General features: G+C 40.6%; 1 protein-coding gene across 13 annotated transcripts in view; it reads right to left on the bottom strand.

Annotated features, from left to right (window-relative positions):
* doc2d (double C2-like domains, delta) overlaps positions 1–19671 on the bottom strand; it is a 240410-nt gene that overhangs the window by 107932 nt on the left and 112807 nt on the right. For all 13 annotated transcript variants that reach the window (XM_062026282.1, XM_062026274.1, XM_062026269.1 and 10 more), the window contains one exon: positions 10343–10745. In XM_062026282.1, coding sequence (XP_061882266.1) covers positions 10343–10727 — 385 coding nt within the window. In that variant the 5' untranslated portion in view covers positions 10728–10745. The remainder of the gene's footprint in view (positions 1–10342; positions 10746–19671) is intronic.

Here is a 19671-nt window from a genome sequence, read left to right as displayed (position 1 = left end):
GAGAGGGGGAGGGGACGACCGAATTTTGACCGGGATTGCAGTACCATTCCTGGCCACATGATTACATATAGCTCCTTTAAAGTGGAGCGTCTGCTGACTCCAATGGGGGATTATAGAGTTGAAAGAAACTGGACAGTCATTGGTTAAATGCTCAGCTTAGTCCCGCCCATTGGACGCTGAGGTCTCTGGAAGTGATGGAAGACTGGCTTGGCCTCGGCTGGCCTGGATGCTGAGCTCCTGCATGATGATTGGAGGACCAGTCTGAGAGTGCATGACGTTTAGAATTACTTAAAGGCCTACTGAAAGCCACTACTAGCGACCACGCAGTCTGATAGTTTATATATCAATGATGACATCTTAACATTGCAACACATGCTAATACGGCCGGGTTAACTTATAAAGTGACATTTTAAATTTCCCGCCACACTTCCGGTTGAAAAAGCCTTCGAAGGATGACGTATGCGCGTGACGTAGCCCGAGGAACAGAGGTATGCCTTCTCCATTGAATACAATACAAAAAAGCTCTGTTTTCATTTCATAATTCCACAGTATTCTGGACATCTGTGTTGGTGAATCTTTTGCAATTTGTTTAATGAACAATGGAGGCTGCAAAGAAGAATGTTGTAGGTGGCTGTAGCAACACAAGGACCACTTACTCGGATAGCAGACGCCTAGCCGATGCTAGCAGACGCCTAGCCGATGCTAGCAGACCCACCGCACGGATGATCTGGTGAAGTCCTTCGTCGCGCCGTCAATCGCTGGAACGCAGGTGAGCACGGGTGTTGCTGAGCAAAGCAGATGAGGGCTGGCTGGTGTAGGTGGAGCGCTAATGTTTTTATCATAGCTCTGTGAGCTCCGGTTGCTAAGTTAGCCTTAGCGTCGTTAGCAACAGCATTGTTAAGCTTTGCCAGGCTGAGATCTATTAACCGTGTAGTTACATGTCCATGGTTTAATAGTATTGTCGATCTTCTGTCTATCCTTCCAGTCAGGGATTTATTTATTTTGTTTCTATCTGCATTTGAGACAGATGCTATCACGTTAACTCATGCTAAAGATGCTAAAGAGCTTTGTCGATGTATTTTCGTGGAGATAAAAGGCACTGTAATGTCCATTTTGCGTTCTCGACTCTCATTTTCAAGAGGATATAGTATCCCAGGTGGTTTAAAATACAAATCCGTGATCCACAATAGAAAAAGGAGAGAGTGTGGAATCCAATGAGCCAGCTTGTACCTAAGTTACGGTCAGAGCGAAAAAAGATACGTCCTGCACTGCACTCTAGTCCTTCACTCTAACGTTCCTCGTCCACAAATCTTTCATCCTCGCTCAAATTAATGGGGTAATCGTCACTTTCACGGTCCGAATAGCTCTAGCTGCGTTGAAAACAATAGGAAAATATGAGGGAGTGAACAACTGACAACGTCACGCTACTTCCGGTAGGGGCAATGTTTTTTTTTTATCAGAGACCAAAAGTTGCGAACTTTATCGACGTTGTTCTCTACTAAATCCTTTCAGCAAAAATATGGCAATATCGCAAAATGATCAAGTATGACACATAGAATGGATCTGCTATCCCCGTTTAAATAAAAAAAATTCATTTCAGTAGGCCTTTAAAAATAACCGAATCATCACTTTTATTTTTTTTAAACTAATTTGATCAACTTTCATTCTGTTGTTCCGTGTTGACGAGGAGAATTTTACAAACCTCCAACACCGGATTTCCACTGGATGCGTAACAACAGCGGACTATTTCCCTTTTCTTTTTTTTTTTTTGATTGATTGAAACTTTTATTAGTAGATTGCACAGTACAGTACATATTCCGTACAATTGACCACTAAATGGTAACACCCCAATAAGTTTTTCAACTTCTTTAAGTCCACGTTAATCAATTCAGGTCAATGTGTTCAGTTTCCACCATGGTGGTTCTGTATTCCTGCACTAAATACATGCAGAGCTTCTATATTTACCGGTCGCCGCAAAACATTTGTTCAATGTAGCTCAAATCTGCTTGTGTTGGACAGGAAGTCACGCGCAAAGACAAAATAAAGGATCCGTTTACTTCCAAAACAAAATCCGCCTTTTTAAGGCGTGTCGTATTTAACACTTTGAATTGTCCTAAAGGTCGGGACAGACCTGTTGTTGGAGACTTGTACATGTGTTTAGGTAAGGGCTGTCTCAACTTTGGCCAGTATACATTCATTCATTCATTCATTTATTAAGGCCCACAAGATGGCACCAATTGAATAAAAGTATCTGGCCCGCTGGGTGCCTCCTACTTCATTTGAAATATCTGACAGTATAATTGCTGCAACTTTTCTGCCATCTTATGGACATCGTGAGTAATTCAGGTTAATTTCGAATTTTACAGCACAGCATTTTTATATGCGACCCAATCCAGACAACCTTCACTCATCGCGCAAAAAACCCCCCCACAAAAAAGTTATCGACACATAACAACCTGCTCACTAAACCTTGTGGATATTATTAAAAAAATGTCTAAACACAACACATAATTCAAAACTACACCAATTTAAATTATGTGTAATGCATGATGAAAAAAAAGAAAAACACTCAACACTGTTCCACATTTTAGCTGCTTGATATTTCTGATTGATTACACAACTTTAATGCAGTCCTTACGGAAGTAAACAAGGTAGAAGTCCAACTTTCACATACTCTTAATATCCAATTATATTAATTAATTAATTTATTTAAATATATAAAATGAGCGTCCCCTACTTGAATTACCATTTAGAAAATGAGCAGAAATACAAAGTGTGATTGATGCAGTAAATCACCAAGTTGCTTACACAGAGACAAGCACAATTACAACCCCCGGGAAAAAATTAATAGAAGCACCAGTTCACCACATGATCATTTTGTAGAAAAGCAGCAGATAGCACGTTACACAACCTGGAGTCATGTTTTACTGGTAACTTAAGAAACACTCAAATAAATCAAGGGAACAAATTGTGGCAGTCAGTAATAGTTTCATTTTTACATGAAACAGAGTGAAACAATTATGGAATCACTCAATTATGAGCAAATTAATATGGAATAATGAAACAAACAAACATAACACAGCACTCCTACTTTGTTGTGCCACCTCTGACTTCTAAACCAGCCTGAAGTCTCTGAGGCACGGACTTAACCACTGACAAACAACTCTTCAGCAATTTGCTCAACTTGCTGTTGTGGGCTAGGGTCAGGGTTGGGGTAACCCTAACCCTGACCCTAACCCCTCCTGAACAATTTTCTTCAATTTGCAGCAAACATTTTGCATTGGATTGAGATCATAGACTTCTGGCTGAGTCACACTTGACTAACTAGACAAGCAATTACAGAGTCTGTTAGTGAGGAGTCAGTTAAGCTAGAACTAGCCAGCGCCAGGCTGGAAAATCCCTGCACACATAGCATTTCTCCTAGAATAATACACACATCACATCATGTTTTTTCTGCAGTGACTGTTCAGAGGTGGACATGCATTCTACTGAGGTGGCAAATTATGACACCTTTAATCTATCAAGCAAACAATCTGAAGATTCCCACCATATCAATTCATAGATGTGATGGAAATTATTTAAGGCGCACTACACAAAATAAACATAACGTTATTAATATCACTACTACGGATAACATTAACAAAAAATCCTCCAACCAGCCCACTACCTATAATACGGGCTTTTTAAACATCAGATCATTGTCTCCCAAAACGTTTTTAGTTCATGAGGTCATTAGAGACAACAATCTTAACCTCATTGGTCTCAGCAAAACCTGGCTCAAACCAGATGAATCTTTCCCGCTTAATGAGGCATCTCCTCCTAACTATACGAGTGCGCATATTGCCCGTCCCCTTAAAAGGGGTGGGGGGGTCGCACTAATATACAACGAAAACTTTAACCTTACCCCTAACCTAAGTAATAAATATAAATCATTTGAGGTGCTTCCTATGAGGTCTGTCGCACCGCTACCTCTCTACCTGGCTGTTATCTACCGCCCCCCTGGGCCCTATTCGGACTTTATCAGTAAATTCTCAGAGTTTGTCGCTGATCTAGTGATGCACGCGGATAATATAATCATAATGAGGGATTTTAACATCCATATGAATACCCCATCGGACACTCCATGCGTGGGGCATAATTCCCCACATCTGTGGTCCCTTCCAAGGTTTCTCATTGTCATCCCATTGGGTTGAGTTTTTTCTTGCCCCGATGTGGGATCTGAGTCCAGGATGTCGTTGTGGCTTGTGCAGCCCTTTGAGACACGTGTGGTTAAGGGCTATATAAACAAACTTTGATTGATATGACTTTCATCCAGTCCTTCATAGTCCACCATTGCTTTTCCTTAGCCCATTGGAACCTTGTTTTTTTCTGTTCACATGCTGACGACGGCTTTCCTTTAGCTTTTCTGTATTTAAATCCCATTTCCTTTAGGCACTTTTGTACAGTTCACTCACAGACGGTGACTTCAGTTCCTTCCATTTGTTCTTTGTTTGTTTTGCTGTACATTTTCTGGTTTCAAGAGATATTGCTTGAAGTTTTTGGTCTTAATGCTTTGATGTTTACCTTGGTCTACCAGTATGCTTGCCTTCTACAACCTTCCCATGGTGTTTGTACTTGGTGCAGATTTTAGACACAGCTGACTGTGAACAATCAACATCTTTTGAAACATTCCGTAATGATTTACCTTGAAGAAGTTTCATAATCCTCCATAAACATTTTTTTTTGACAATTTTGACAACGGGCAAAGGACATAAAAAAAACATAGAAAACTTAATATCAATCCAAAAGACTAATGACTGAAAGTTTGTTTCAAGTCTTATCTCCTGTTGGAACCGTGATTCATGTCAATCCACCTGTTGCAACAGCTCGCCAAGGTGTGAACACCCATTTTAACTGCAGACTAATGAAAACTTTAAATCTGGTGCATGTGTTATTACCATACACATTTGTTTTTAATTTTGACCAAAAAAGCAGAAGACATAAAAAAATTGTTTTTTTTAAATATAGAAAACTTTATATTAACAGAAATATCTGAAGTTGATCTAGAGATTTAGGCTTTTAAAGTAAAAAAAATATATATTAATATATGACTTACTTTTAAGACTAATGACTGAAAGTTTGTTTCAAGTCTTATCTCCTGTTGGAACCGTGATTCATGTCAATCCACCTGTTGCAACAGCTCGCCACCCATTTTAACTGTAGACTAATGAACAGGTTACATCTGGTGCAGGTGTTTTACCATACACATTTTTGACTGTTTTGGAAATAAAATGGCATAAAACATGAAACTTTAAATTATCGGCTATATCAGAAGTTGATCTACAGATTTAAACATTTAAAGTAAAATATATATATACTTACTTTTAAGACTTTGATTGAAACTTTATTTCAATTGATATCATGTTGGAACTGTGATTTATGTCATTCCACCTGCTGCAACAGCTTGCCAAGGTGTGAACACTCCTTTTAACTGTAGACTAATGAACAGATTCCATCTGGTGCAGGTGTTTTTACACTTAAAAAAAACATAGAAAACTTTATATCAACAGATACATCTAAAGTTGATATATAGATTTAAGCTATTAAAGTAAAAAAAAAAATTAATACATGACTTACTTTTAAGATTTTAATGACTGAAAGTTTGTTTCAATTGATAGTGTTGGAACCGTGAGTCATGTCAATCTACCTGTTGCAACAGGTGTGAACACTTATTTTAACTGTAGACTAATCAACAGATGAAATCTGATGCAGGTGTTTTAACATGCACATTTTGTGACAATTTTGACAAAAATGGCATGAAAAAAACAGAAAACTTTATATCAACGGATATATCTGAGGTTGATCTCGAGATTTAAACATTTCAAGTAAAAAAAAAAAATATATATATATTAATGTGACTTACTTTTACGACTTTAATAACCAAATTTTGTTTCAACTGATATTGTGCTGGAACCGTGATTCATGTCAATCCACCTGGTGCAACAGCTCTCCGGCTCTTTTTTAACTGCAGACTAATGAACAGCTAGTTTTGGAACATTTGAAACATTTACAGGGCGATACCATTCCTCAGGATTGAGAGATCTCATCATTTTTTACACCGCGCTTGATCTAAAAATGAAACTGTTGCTATCTAATTTTCTTGATGTATTTAATTACAATTTTCTTAAAGGCGGACAATTCTATCATTTTGTGTCATCAGCTGTTGTTTTTCTTTTCTACAAAATGAAACAAGTGAATGAAACATCCTCTAAGACTGGAGACATTCAGCCTGGGGTTGAATATTCAGTATGGCCTTGAGTAGAAAAAGATGAGTCTGTGTTTTAACGTTTTCAAGCCGGCTACAATAATGTTCTGCTGCGATGCTCTTTAATTTCCATATAAATTAACACACACACACACACACACACACACACACACACACACACACACACACACACACACACACACACACACACACACACACACACACACACACACACACACACACACACACACACACACACACACACACACACACACACACATTATCATTTGGAATGGGGAGCAAGTTTTTGTTCATGACTTGTGGGCACCAGCCTTTCTAGAGGTTGTGGAGGCATGAAAAGGTAAAATGGTGTAAAATGTCCACTGGCCAGTTAGCTCATACACGTCTTTAAAAGCCTACTGAAATGAATTTTTTAAATTTAAACGGGGATAGCAGATCCATTCTATGTGTCATACTTGATCATTTCGCGATATTGCCATATTTTTGCTGAAAGGATTTAGTAGAGAACATCGACGATAAAGGTCGCAACTTTTGGTCGCTGATTAAAAAAAGCCTTTCCTGTACCGGAAGTAGCGTGACGTCACCGGAGGAAGGACTCCTCACATTTCCCCGTTGTTTACAATGGAGCAAGAGAGATTCGGACCGAGAAAGTGACGATTACCCCATTAATTTGAGCCAGGATGAAAGATTCGTGGATGAGGAAAGTGAGAGTGAAGGACTAGAGTGCAGTGCAGGACGTATCTTTTTTCGCTCTGACCGTAACTTAGGTACAAGCTGGCTCATTGGATTCCACACTTTCTCCTTTTTCTATTGTGGATCACGGATTTGTACTTTAAACCACCTGGGATACTATATCCTCTTGACAATGAGAGTCCAGAACACGAAATGGACATTCAGTGCCTTTTATCTGCACGACAATACATCGGCGAAGCACTTTAGCTACTGAGCTAACGTGCTAGCATCGGGCTCAAATGCAGATAGAAACAAAATAAATAAACCCCTGACTGGAAGGATAGACAGAAGATCAACAATACTATTAAACCATGGACATGTAACTACACAGTTAATAATTCCCAGCTTGGCGAAGCTTAACAATGCTGTTGCTAACGACGCCATTGAAGCTACCTTAGCAACGGGACCTCACAGAGCTATGCTAAAAACATTAGCTATCCACCTACGCCAGCCAGCCCTCATCTGCTCATCAACACCCGTGCTCACCTGCGTTCCAGCGATCGACGGAGCGACGAAGGACTTCACCCGATCATCCGTGCGGTCGGCGGCTAGCGTCGGCTAGCGCGTCTGCTATCCAAGTCAAAGTCCTCCTGGTTGTGTTGCTGCAGCCAGCCGCTAATACACCGATCCCACCTACAACTTTCTTCTTTGCAGTCTTCATTGTTCATTAAACAAATTGCAAAAGATTCACCAACACAGATGTCCAGAATACTGTGGAATTTTAACAAGAAAACAGAGCTTTTTTGTATTGGATTCAATGGTGTACCAATACTTCCGTTTAACTAGTGACGTCACGCGCATACGTCATCATACATAGACCTTTTCAACCGGAAGTTTAGCGGGAAATTTAAAATGTCACTTTATAAGTTAACCCGGCCGTATTGGCATGTGTTGCAATGTTAAGATTTCATCATTGATATATAAACTATCAGACTGCGTGGTCGCTAGTAGTGGCTTTCAGTAGGCCTTTAAATATCTGCATTGATGAAGTCATGTGCTGATCATTCTTACTGGGAGTTAATATGGTTCATGGGGACCACATTTTTAAATCATTTTGCATATTTCACACAAATTTGTACGCGACTACTGAGGACCATTTTTAAAAAAAGCAGCGAGTGCAGTACCAGCTACAGCCCCATGAGGGGGCTGCTGTGCAAATGTCTCACACTCAAACTAAGCAGTAAACATGTTTTATGGGCCAAAGCTTAAAAATCCCTTAGGCATCTTCAGAATGGATCTGACTATCATTTAAAAAGCTTTCCCTTTAGTGGACCTGTTTTTTTGTCCCCATACCGTCAGAGGTCCCCTAAAGGTGTAAAGCAGGGGTGTCCAAAGTACGGCCCGGGGGCCATTTGCGGCCCGCAGCTAATTGTTTAGCGGCCCGCCACACATTCTGGAAATACTATTGTAAAAATAAAAAAGAACATTAAAAAAAGTGGAATGAGGTTAAATCTAACGAGAAAAAGTTGCAATGTTGACACAAAAGCTTTTTTCTTTGGTCTTTCTTTATTTGTATTTTTTTGCCATTGCTCAAAAAATAATAATAATGACAAAAAATCCATGTTATAATGAATTATTTTCAGGGCTCCAATTACTTCAAATATTTCACTTTAAAATGTTTTATGTGGTAAATATTACATATATTGTGTAGTAGCCATATAAAAACATCAAAGTTTTCTTTGACAAAAGCGCATCAAACAAAGCAAATAATAGTTCCAGCATAAAATGGACAGATATATCTGAAGTTGATCTCGTAACTTACTGTAAGTGTTGAAAGTAAAAGAAAAAGCTAATAAAAATGTATCACTTTATGAGTGGGGCACCTTTTGGATCCCAAATATATTTAGAGATTTTTTATTTATCTTTTCACTGTGATGACTCAAAAATATGAAATAATTAAAATCAATGGTGTCCTGCATTATTGATATTTTAGGGCTGTAATTACTAAATACTGCATATTTCAGTTTTACTATAAAAAAACTAAGTTGTTTTTGGCAGAAAAGCCATAAAACATTTTTTTTCATTTGTATTACTTTATATCAACTTGAAGTTGATTTACTGTAATTAATTACTGTTATTTTTTACATTTTAATGACTGAGACCCTTTATGGTCCCCGGAGCCCCTAAAGGTAAAATAAATTAAAAAATGCATTTATTTTGTTATGGTTTGAAAATGAAAAATATCAAAATGGCCCCCACATGCTTTAACATATGTAATAACAAGTGTGTGTAAGAAATTGAAATGTGCCCCCTTTTGGCCACAATTAATAAAAAAATAGAATACAACAAATAAAAAGTATTTCAACATATGAAATAACAAGTGTGTGTCAAAATTTGAAGTGTTCCTCCTCTGGCCAACATATGTAATAACAAGTGTGTGTAAGAAATTGAAATGCGCCCCCTTTGGCCACAATTAATAAAAAAATAGAATACAAAAAATAAAAGTATTTCAACATATGAAATAAGTGTGTGTCAAAATTTGAAGTGTTCCTCCTCTGGCCAACATATGTAATAACAAGTGTGTGTAAGAAATTGAAATGCGCCCCCTTTGGCCACAATTAATAAAAAAATAGAATACAAAAAATAAAAGTATTTCAACATATGAAATAACAAGTGTGTGTCAAAATTTGAAGTGTTCCTCCTCTGGCCAACATATGTAATAACAAGTGTGTGTAAGAAATTGAAATGCGCCCCCTTTGGCCACAATTAATAAAAAAATAGAATACAAAAAATAAAAGTATTTCAACATATGAAATAACAAGTGTGTGTCAAAATTTGAAGTGTTCCTCCTCTGGCCAACATATGTAATAACAAGTGTGTGTAAGAAATTGAAATGCGCTCCCTTTGGCCACAATTAATAAAAAAATAGAATACAAAAAATAAAAGAATTTCAACATATGAAATAACAAGTGTGTGTCAAAATTTGAAGTGTTCCTCCTCTGGCCAACATATGTAATAACAAGTGTGTGTAAGAAATTGAAATGCGCCCCCTTTGGCCACAATTAATAAAAAAATAGAATACAAAAAATAAAAGTATTTCAACATATGAAATAACAAGTGTGTGTCAAAATTTGAAGTGTTCCTCCTCTGGCCAACCTATGTAATAACAAGTGTGTGTAAGAAATTGCCGTGTGCGGCCCTCGGTGGAAAAAGTTTGGACACCCCTGGTGTAAAGAGAGTGATGTCCCCATTAAGTAAGCATTGCCAGAACACACACACACACACACACACACACACACACACACACACACACACACACACACACACACACACACACACACACACACACACACACACACACACACACACACACACACACACACAGAGAGAGAGAGAGAAACTCACTGTCGTCGTCATCAGAGTCGGCCGCCTCCTCTCGGTCGGCGCTGCTCTCCGCTTGCTTCTCTCCATCTCTGAATCCGAGGCCCATGTCCCCGTTGAACGTCTCCTCCTTCAGGATCTTCTTCTCCCGCGGCGGCGGCGGCGTGCAGGGGTAGTCGTGGAAGCGTGGGAAGAAATCGGAGATCTGCGGGATGGGGAGGATGGGGCCCGGACACACATTGATGGCAAAGTGCTCCTGCATAGAAATCTTGACGGGCGAGGGAGGGGGCGGGGCCGAGGAGTGGGGTGTGGCCGAGGGCGAGGAAGCGGACGACGAGGGCGTGGTGGAAGAGGAAGGAGGGATGGTCAGGTGGGAGTTGGACGGCGGCGGCGGTTTGGAGACGCTCATGTGGGCTGTTGAAGGGGACTGGAAGAGAGAGAGAAATGAAGGCAAGGCGGGAAGAAGAAGCTGTCGGCCCCGCAGGAGACAAACAAAACAACATTTTCACAGTGGCTACGTTGCTACAACCATCTTCCAATGCACACCACATCCTCCCAGCACGGCGGGAGGCACAAACATGTTTGGCTTTTCATATTAGTGAGATCCTGAGCTCTCTCTCAAATGCCCAAACAGAAGTTGCCAGAAGCACTTGAAGTGTGACTCACACTTTAGTGTCTGTGCTTTCAATTAATATTCCAATAAACATTTGTACAGTCGCTCTCCCCTCAGCAATATTTGCAGAACAGAGCAGGTCCAACTGAGTCATTAGCGTGTTTACCTCCAAATGAAGCCCAATAAGGCTCTGGCTTCCGAGGGGTCACATGATGATTGGAAACACTTCCTTGAGTGAGTCTGGTGTGCCGTGGGAGATTATGTCATTTCACCTAATTGGGTTAAAAATATTTTTTTGCAAACCAGTAATTATAACTATAATTGCTCTGTAGATGTCGGGAAGGGTGACGATGGTTTGCAGGTAGTGTGAAGTGAAGTGAATTACATTTATATAGCGCTTTTTCTCAAGTGACTCAAAGCGCTTTACATAGTGAAACCCAATATCTAAGTTACATTCAAACCAGTGTGGGTGGCACTGGGAGCAGGTGGGTAAAGTGTCTTGCCCAAGGACACAACGGCAGTGACTAGGATGGCGGAAGCGGGGATCGAACCTGCAACCCTCAAGTTGCTGGCACGGCCGCTCTACCAACCGAGCTATACCGGTAAAAAGGTATCCAACGCTTAAACCAAAAATAAACAAAAGGTGAGTGCCCCTAAGAAAAAGGCATTGAAGCTTAGGGAAGGCTATGCAAAACGAAGCTAAAACTGAACCGGCTGCAAAGTAAACAAAAACAGAATGCTGGACGACAGCAAAGACTTACAGCGTGTGGAGCAGCAGACGGCGTCCACAAATCAACACCAAAATAGGAGCGCAAGACAAGAAGTAAAACACTACACACATGAAAACACCCAAAAACTCCAAATAAGTCAGGGTGTGATGTGACAAGTGGTGAGAGACAGTACACCTACTTTGAGACAAGAGCTATATTGATGCATGCTTGGTTATACTTTGAATTTATATCAAACAATTGTGAGAACGACTTACTACTGTCAATATCGGCTGCTGGGTTTCATTTTTTTTTATTTTCTGAAATGACGGCCACACGGAATGTGGCAGCCCACACTGAATGACATGGCAGGCCACAATAAATGACGTGGCAGACCACATTGAAGGATATGGCGGGCCACATTAAATGAAGTGGCAGACCATAATAAATGATGTGACAGACCACATTAAATGAAGTGGCGGACCATAATAAATGATGTGACAGACCACATTGAAGAACATGGCGGGCCAATTAAATGAAGCGGCAGACCACATTGAATGATGTGACAAACCACGTTGAAGAACATGGCGGGCCAATTAAATGAAGCGGCAGACCACATTGAATGATGTGACAAACCACGTTGCAGAACATGGCGGGCCAATTAAATGAAGCGGCAGACCACAATGAATGATGTGACAAACCACGTTGAAGAACATGGCGGGCCAATTAAATGAAGCGGCAGACCACGTTGAATGATGTGACAAACCACATTGAAGAACATGGCAGGCCAATTAAATGATGCGGCAGACCACATTGAATGATTTGACAAACCACGTTGAAGAACATGGCGGGCCAATTAAATGAAGCGGCAGACCACATTGAATGATATGGTGGGCCACAATAAATGAAGTGGCAGACCACATTGAAGACCATGGCGGGCCACATTAAATGAAGTGGCAGACCATAATAAATGATGTGACAGACCACATTGAAGACCATGGCGGGCCACATTAAATGAAGTGGCAGACCATAATAAATGATGTGACAGACCACATTGAAGACCATGGCGGGCCACTTTAAATGAAGTGGCAGACCACATTGAATGATGTGACAAACCACGTTGAAGAACATGGCGGGCCAATTAAATGAAGCGGCAGACCACTTTGAATGATATGGTGGGCCACTCTAAATTACGTGACAAACCACTTTAAATGTGGCAGACCAGACTGAATGACATGACGGGCCAGATCTGGCCTTAAGTTTGACACCTGTGGTGTAGATTGACCAGTGAACCTAATTAAGTCCACTTAAAGGCCTACTGAAAGCCACTACTAGCGACCACGCAGTCTGATAGTTTATATATCAATGATGAAATCTTAACATTGCAACACATGCCAATACGGCCGGGTTAACTTATAAAGTGACATTTTACATTTCCCGCGAAACTTCCGGTTGAAAAGGTCTATGTATGATGACGTATGCGCGTGACGTCAATGGTTGAAACAGAAGTATTGGGACACATTGAATCCAATACAAAAAAGCTCTGTTTTCATCTCAAAATTCCACAGTATTCTGAACATCTGTGTTGGTGAATCTTTTGCAATTTGTTTAATGAACAATGGAGACTGCAAAGAAGAAATCTGTAGGTGGGATGGGTGTATTAGCGGCTGGCTGCAGCAACACAACCAGGAGGACTTTGAGTTGGATAGCAGACGTGCTAGCCGAACGACCTCACCTTGACTTCCTCCGTCTCCGGGCCGCCAACCGCATCTATAATCGGGTGAAGTCCTTCGTCGTATCGTCGATCGCTGGAACGCAGGTGAGCACGGGTGTTGATGAGCAGATGAGAGCTGGCGTAGGTGCAGAGCTAGTGTTTTTAGCATAGCTCTGTCGAGGTTCCGTAGCTAAGTTAGCTTCAATGGCGTCGTTAGCAACAGCATTGCTAAGCTTCGCCAAGCATTAACCGTGTAGTTACAGGTCCAGAGTTTAGTAGTATTGTTGATCTTCTGTCTATCCTTCCAGTCAGGGACTTATTTGTTTTGTTTCTATCTGCATTCACGCACGATGCTATCACGTTAGCTCCGTAGCGAAAGTGCTTCACCGATGTATTGTCGTGGAGATAAAAGTCACTGTGAATGTCCATTTGGCGTTCTGGACTCTCATTTTCAAGAGGATATAGTATCCCAGGTGGTTTAAAATACAAATCCGTGATCCACAATAGAAAAAGGAGAGAGTGGAATCCAATGAGCCAGCTTGTACCTAAGTTACGGTCAGAGCGAAAAAAGATACGTTCTGCACTGCACTCTAGTCCTTCACTCTCACGTTCCTCATCCACGAATCTTTCATCCTAGCTCAAATTAATGGGGTAATCGTCACTTTCTCGGTCCGAATCTCTCTCGCTGCTGGTGTAAACAATGGGGAAATGTGAGCAGCCCTTCAACCTGTGATGTCACGCTACTTCCGCTACAGGCAAGGCTTTTTTTTATCAGCGACCAAAAGTTGCGAACTTTATCGTGGATGTTCTCTACTAAATCCTTTCAGCAAAAATATGGCAATATCACGAAATGATCAAGTATGACACATAGAATGGATCTGCTATCCCCGTTTAAATAAAAAAAAATCATTTCAGTAGGCCTTTAAGGGCTGTGAGGCAGACATACTAAACACATGAGTAGTAGATAGATGAATACAAGAGACAGACATACATGAGTAGTAGATAGATGAATACAAGAGACAGACATACATGAGTAGTAGATAGATGAATACAAGAGACAGACATACATGAGTAGTAGATAGATGAATACAAGAGACAGACATACATGAGTAGTAGATAGATGAATACAAGAGACAGACATACATGAGTAGTAGATAGATGAATACAAGAGCATCATCATTACCTTGACAAGGCAGATATAACAGTATTCATTTAAGGAGGCGTGTAAACAGTCCCATGCCTCCTTTTTAATTCCTGTTGACAAACAGAGCTGGTCTGCAGAGATTGAAGGACCTGATGGAGTGTTTAGATCCACACAATGTTCCCACACACCTCCCAAAGTAACAAAAGGTGAAGTCCCAGTCACCATCACGCACCTATAAATTGTACACTCATCTTGTATCCTTCTTTTCACTCCACTTCTCAATGAGAAAGGCAAGACACACATTCTTCTTCTGGACTTGCAGTCAAATACCAACGCTGATGGAAACTCACTCAAGTCAATGGGATGTGTTGCTACATGTGGACAATATACAGTATGTCAATATTATGTTATACAAATTACAATATCACCATTCCATTCAACAAGAGAAGTATCCAACTCTTCTTTTTCTAAAGTACATGTAGAGCAGATATAGATCATCTACATCTACTATATGGTGTGTAAAGTACATGTAGAGCAGATATAGATCATCTACATCTACTATATGGTGTGTAAAGTACATGTAGAGCAGATATAGATCATCTACATCTACTATATGGTGTGTAAAGTACATGTGGAGCAGATATAGATCATCTACATCTACTATATGGTGTGTAAAGTACATGTAGAGCAGATATAGATCATCTACATCTACTATATGGTGTGTAAAGTACATGTAGAGCAGATATAGATCAACAAATGTTTGGCTGAAAAGGATAGATTGAAAAAAGTATGTTTTAGATTTTTCTTTAATCAATTAACAACGTTACAAATAAGAATCGCGATTAATAAAAAAAACTTTTTTTTTAAAACCCCTATTGCTCAAAAACACAATTTAACAAAGACAATGTTTGGTCCATGTAATGATCGTTCAGTCCCCAATAAAATGTTCTGTTCTGTTTAGAGATTTGAACCGTAAGGACAAATGCTATTCCCTCGTCTAGCCGTCCACAGCGTTTCTACTTGTATGGATTCTTCATTCATCACTCCAAGCAACACTTGTAAGTTTTCCAATATAACTACAACAATTCTTACTTACTAAACCGTCCCATGTGTGATGTCTGTAGGAGTGTTTTCATGCATATTTCTACCTGCTATCGTAATGTCATCAAGCTAGCGTCGTTAGCATATGCTAACACGTTTACAAGTGTCTGTGTTGGTATTAACTTAACAATGGCATTCCTTTTGTATTGTTTCAGTTTGGTAAATTCACCAAAACATCCCCGTGGAGTTATTGAGTCTGTTTGGCTGATTGGAGAGCTAGTGGGTCCATGACCATGACTTCTGTTTTGTTTGATCAGCCGCTTTACTGCCGTGTTACAAACAACTATTAAGGTATGTCAATAAATATTTCTGTGTGAATAACTTCTTTCACAACGTATATATCTGCGGCTTAAAGGCCTACTGAAAGCCACTACTAGCGACCACGCAGTCTGATAGTTTATACATCAATGATGAAATCTTAACATTGCAACACATGCCAATACGGCCGGGTTAACTTATAAAGTGACATTTTACATTTCCCGCGAAACTTCCGCTTGAAAAGGTCTATGTATGATGACGTATTCGCGTGACGTCAATGGTTGAAGCGGAAGTATTGGTACACCATTGAATCCAATACAAAAAAGCTCTGTTTTCATCTCAAAATTCCACAGTATTCTGGACATCTGTGTTGGTGAATCTTTTGCAATTTGTTTAATGAACAATGGAGACTGAAAAGAAGAAAGTTGTAGGTGGGATCGGTGTATTAGCGGAGGACTACAGCAACACAACCAGGAAGACTTTGACTCGGATAGCAGAGGCGCTAGCCGACGCTAGCCACCGACCGCACGGATGATCGTGGTGAAGTCCTTCGTCCTTCTGTCGATCGCTGGAATGCAGGTGAGCACGGGTGTTGATGAGCAGATGAGGGCTGGCTGGCGTAGGTGGAGCGCTAATGTTTTTTTAGCATAGCTCTGTGAGGTCCCGTTACTAAGTTAGCTTCAATGGCGTCGTTAGCAACAGCATTGTTAAGCTTCGCCAAGCTGGAAAGCATTAACCGTGTAGTTACATGTCCATGGTTTAATAGTATTGTTGATCTTCTGTCTATCCTTCCAGTCAGGGGTTTATTTCTTCTGTTTCTATATGCAGTTAAGCATGATGCTATCATGTTAGCTCAGTAGCTAAAGTGTTTCGTCGATGTATTGTTGTGGAGATAAAAGTCACTGTGAATGTCCATTTCGCGTTCTGGACTCTCATTTTCAAGAGGATATAGTATCCCAGGTGGTTTAAAATACAAATCCGTGATCCACAATAGAAAAAGGAGAGAGTGTGGAATCCAATGAGCCAGCTTGTACCTAAGTTACGGTCAGAGCGAAAAAAGACATGTCTTGCACTGCACTCTAGTCCTTCACTCTCACGTTCCTCATCCACAAATCTTTCATCCCGGCTCAAATTAATGGGGTAATCGTCACTTTCTCGGTCCGAATCGCTCTCGCTGCTGGTGTAAACAATGTGCAAATGTGAGCAGTCCTTCCTCCGGTGTCGTCACGCTACTTCCGGTACAGGCAAGGCTTTTTTTTTTAATCAGAGAAAAAAAGTTGCGAACTTTATCGTCGATGTTCTCTACTAAATCCTTTCAGCAAAAATATGGCAATATCGCTAGAATGGATCTGCTATCCCCGTTTAAATAAGAAAATCTCATTTCAGTAGGTCTTTAAAGTCTGGTGTATGGAAATATGTTTTTTTCTTCTAAAATTTAGTGGGTGCGGTTTGTATACCGGTGCGCCTTATAGTCCGGAAAATACGATATATATATATATATATATATATATATATATATATATATATATATATATATACACTGTATCCATGTGGGGACAATTAGTTCTGTATCATCTATCCCTTCGGGGGGAAGAAAAAAATGACTTGAAAAATCAATCATTTCAGTCAAGCAACTTACTGAAGCGCTCGTGTGTTTGAGCCATTCCATTACCCCGTGTAGCCACGTCTGGACCACAACACACAACATCTGGACTGGCAGACTGTGACACCTTCATGACCGATGGAGGGATGACATACTTTGTGTAGCGTCTCACGGTGCGTGAAGATGGCAACAGAGACACAACTTAGTAGCGAAGGCAAACGTCTTCCCTCTCTTCAACTTACTTGGAAGGCAACATGCGGTGTAAAAAACACACGCCAGCGACATGCTCCGGTTTCCCCGTACCACCACTCAGTCATTGAAGACTGCGCTTATGTAAGGAATCCCAGTCGGACTACCACAATGACACCACTTGCCAGCACGGGGCTCACAAAGTCAGACACACGGAAATACGTACCCAGCGGCAGTCTTCATCTGTGCCAGTACTCCATCTTCACACATGCACCATCACCACCAGCTTCCACTCAATACATTCCCGTCTCACCCCCCTCTCCTCTTTTTCTCTCTTCATGCCTTGCTCTCCTCGTCTCCGTCCCTCCCTTATTTGTGACGTACCCACTTAAAATCCTCATCAGTCCAGTGTGGACCGTGCATGTCACACACCCACTTTCTCAGTGCTGAGCAGGTTTAGGGGAACCTGGGAAAATAGCAGCTGTGTGTGTGTGTGTGTGTGTGTGTGTGTGTGTGTGTGTGTGTGTGTGTGTGTGTGTGTGTGTGCAAGCGTGAAATGAGAGAGCGAGTGTGTGTAAGGGATGGACCACCACAAGGTAGACACCCAGAGATGCACAGATATATGTGGTGCACGGCAAGGGGTATACGCCCACAAAGCACACCAGAGACGATATTTCTGCAGGAGGGAAGAAGAAGTTACCCAAGAACGGGAAATTAAAATCCACATGTTGACTGACTATAAAAGCCTTTGTAATAAAGTCAAACATTTCCATCAGTAACCACCAGAGGTGGGTAGTAACGCGCTACATTTACTCCGTTACATCTACTACTTGAGTAACTTTTGGGATAAATTGTACTTCTAAGAGTAGTTTTAATGCAACATACTTTTACTTGAGTATATTTATATAGAAAAAACACTACTTTTACTCCGCTCCATTTATCTACATTCAGCTCGCTACTGATTTGTATCCATCTGTTAATGCACGCTTTGTTTGTTTTGCTTTGTCAGACAGACCTTCAAAGTAGGATCTATCACATGCCTGCGTTTCACCAATCAAATGCAGTCACTGGTGACGTTTGACTCCGTTTCACCAATCAAATACAGTCACTGGTGACGTTTGACTCCGTTTCACCAATCAAATACAGTCACTGGTGACGTTTGACTCCGTTTCACCAATCAAATACAGTCACTGGTGACGTTTGACTCCGTTTCACCAATCAAATACAGTCACTGGTGACGTTTGACTCCGTTTCACCAATCAAATACAGTCACTGGTGACGTTTGACTCCGTTTCACCAATCAAATACAGTCACTGGTGACGTTTGACTCCGTTTCACCAATCAAATACAGTCACTGGTGACGTTTGACTCCGTTTCACCAATCAAATACAGTCACTGGTGACGTTTGACTCCGTTTCACCAATCAAACAGAGCCAGGCGGTCACATGATTAACTGCACATAAAGTTTCAGCGGCAAACAACAAGAAGCTTAAGCTTACATGAACTCAACGTCAACTTTGAGGAAGCACATGGCGGTAAGTAACGTTAGTAGATATTTTGGCTGTCACCGTAGGCTGATGTTAGCTTCCCTGCTATGAATCACTGTCAAATGTACATCGTGTGGGGACATTTATCAACACACTGCAGCCTCACGGACACACACACACACACACACACACACACACACACACACACACACACACACACACACACACACACACACACACGCACACGCATACAAACACCAATCAGAAGTGCACAGTGTGTTCCCAGATGCAGATCAGTTTGTGGTTTGCGTAAAGGCTAACTTGTTATTTTCCTTTGTAAACTCTGCCTACTGAGCCTATGGTGCTGTTAAGTTATTGTGGCTCAATTTGCCTTCATTTTTTTATGTTAATGTATTATTATTTAATATATATTATTGTTTTAGTTGCTTAAGAGATATTCCTGGCTCTCAATTTGCTCATTGCTATTTTTATGTTGTTGTGCATTATTTGTTGCCGTCATCATTAAACGACCAGGTT

Source organism: Entelurus aequoreus, linkage group LG18 (genome assembly GCF_033978785.1).
Source record: "Entelurus aequoreus isolate RoL-2023_Sb linkage group LG18, RoL_Eaeq_v1.1, whole genome shotgun sequence".
Classification (NCBI taxonomy): domain Eukaryota; kingdom Metazoa; phylum Chordata; class Actinopteri; order Syngnathiformes; family Syngnathidae; genus Entelurus; species Entelurus aequoreus.
Note: the sequence above shows the minus strand (reverse complement) of the source record. Positions and strands in the feature narration are given on the sequence as shown.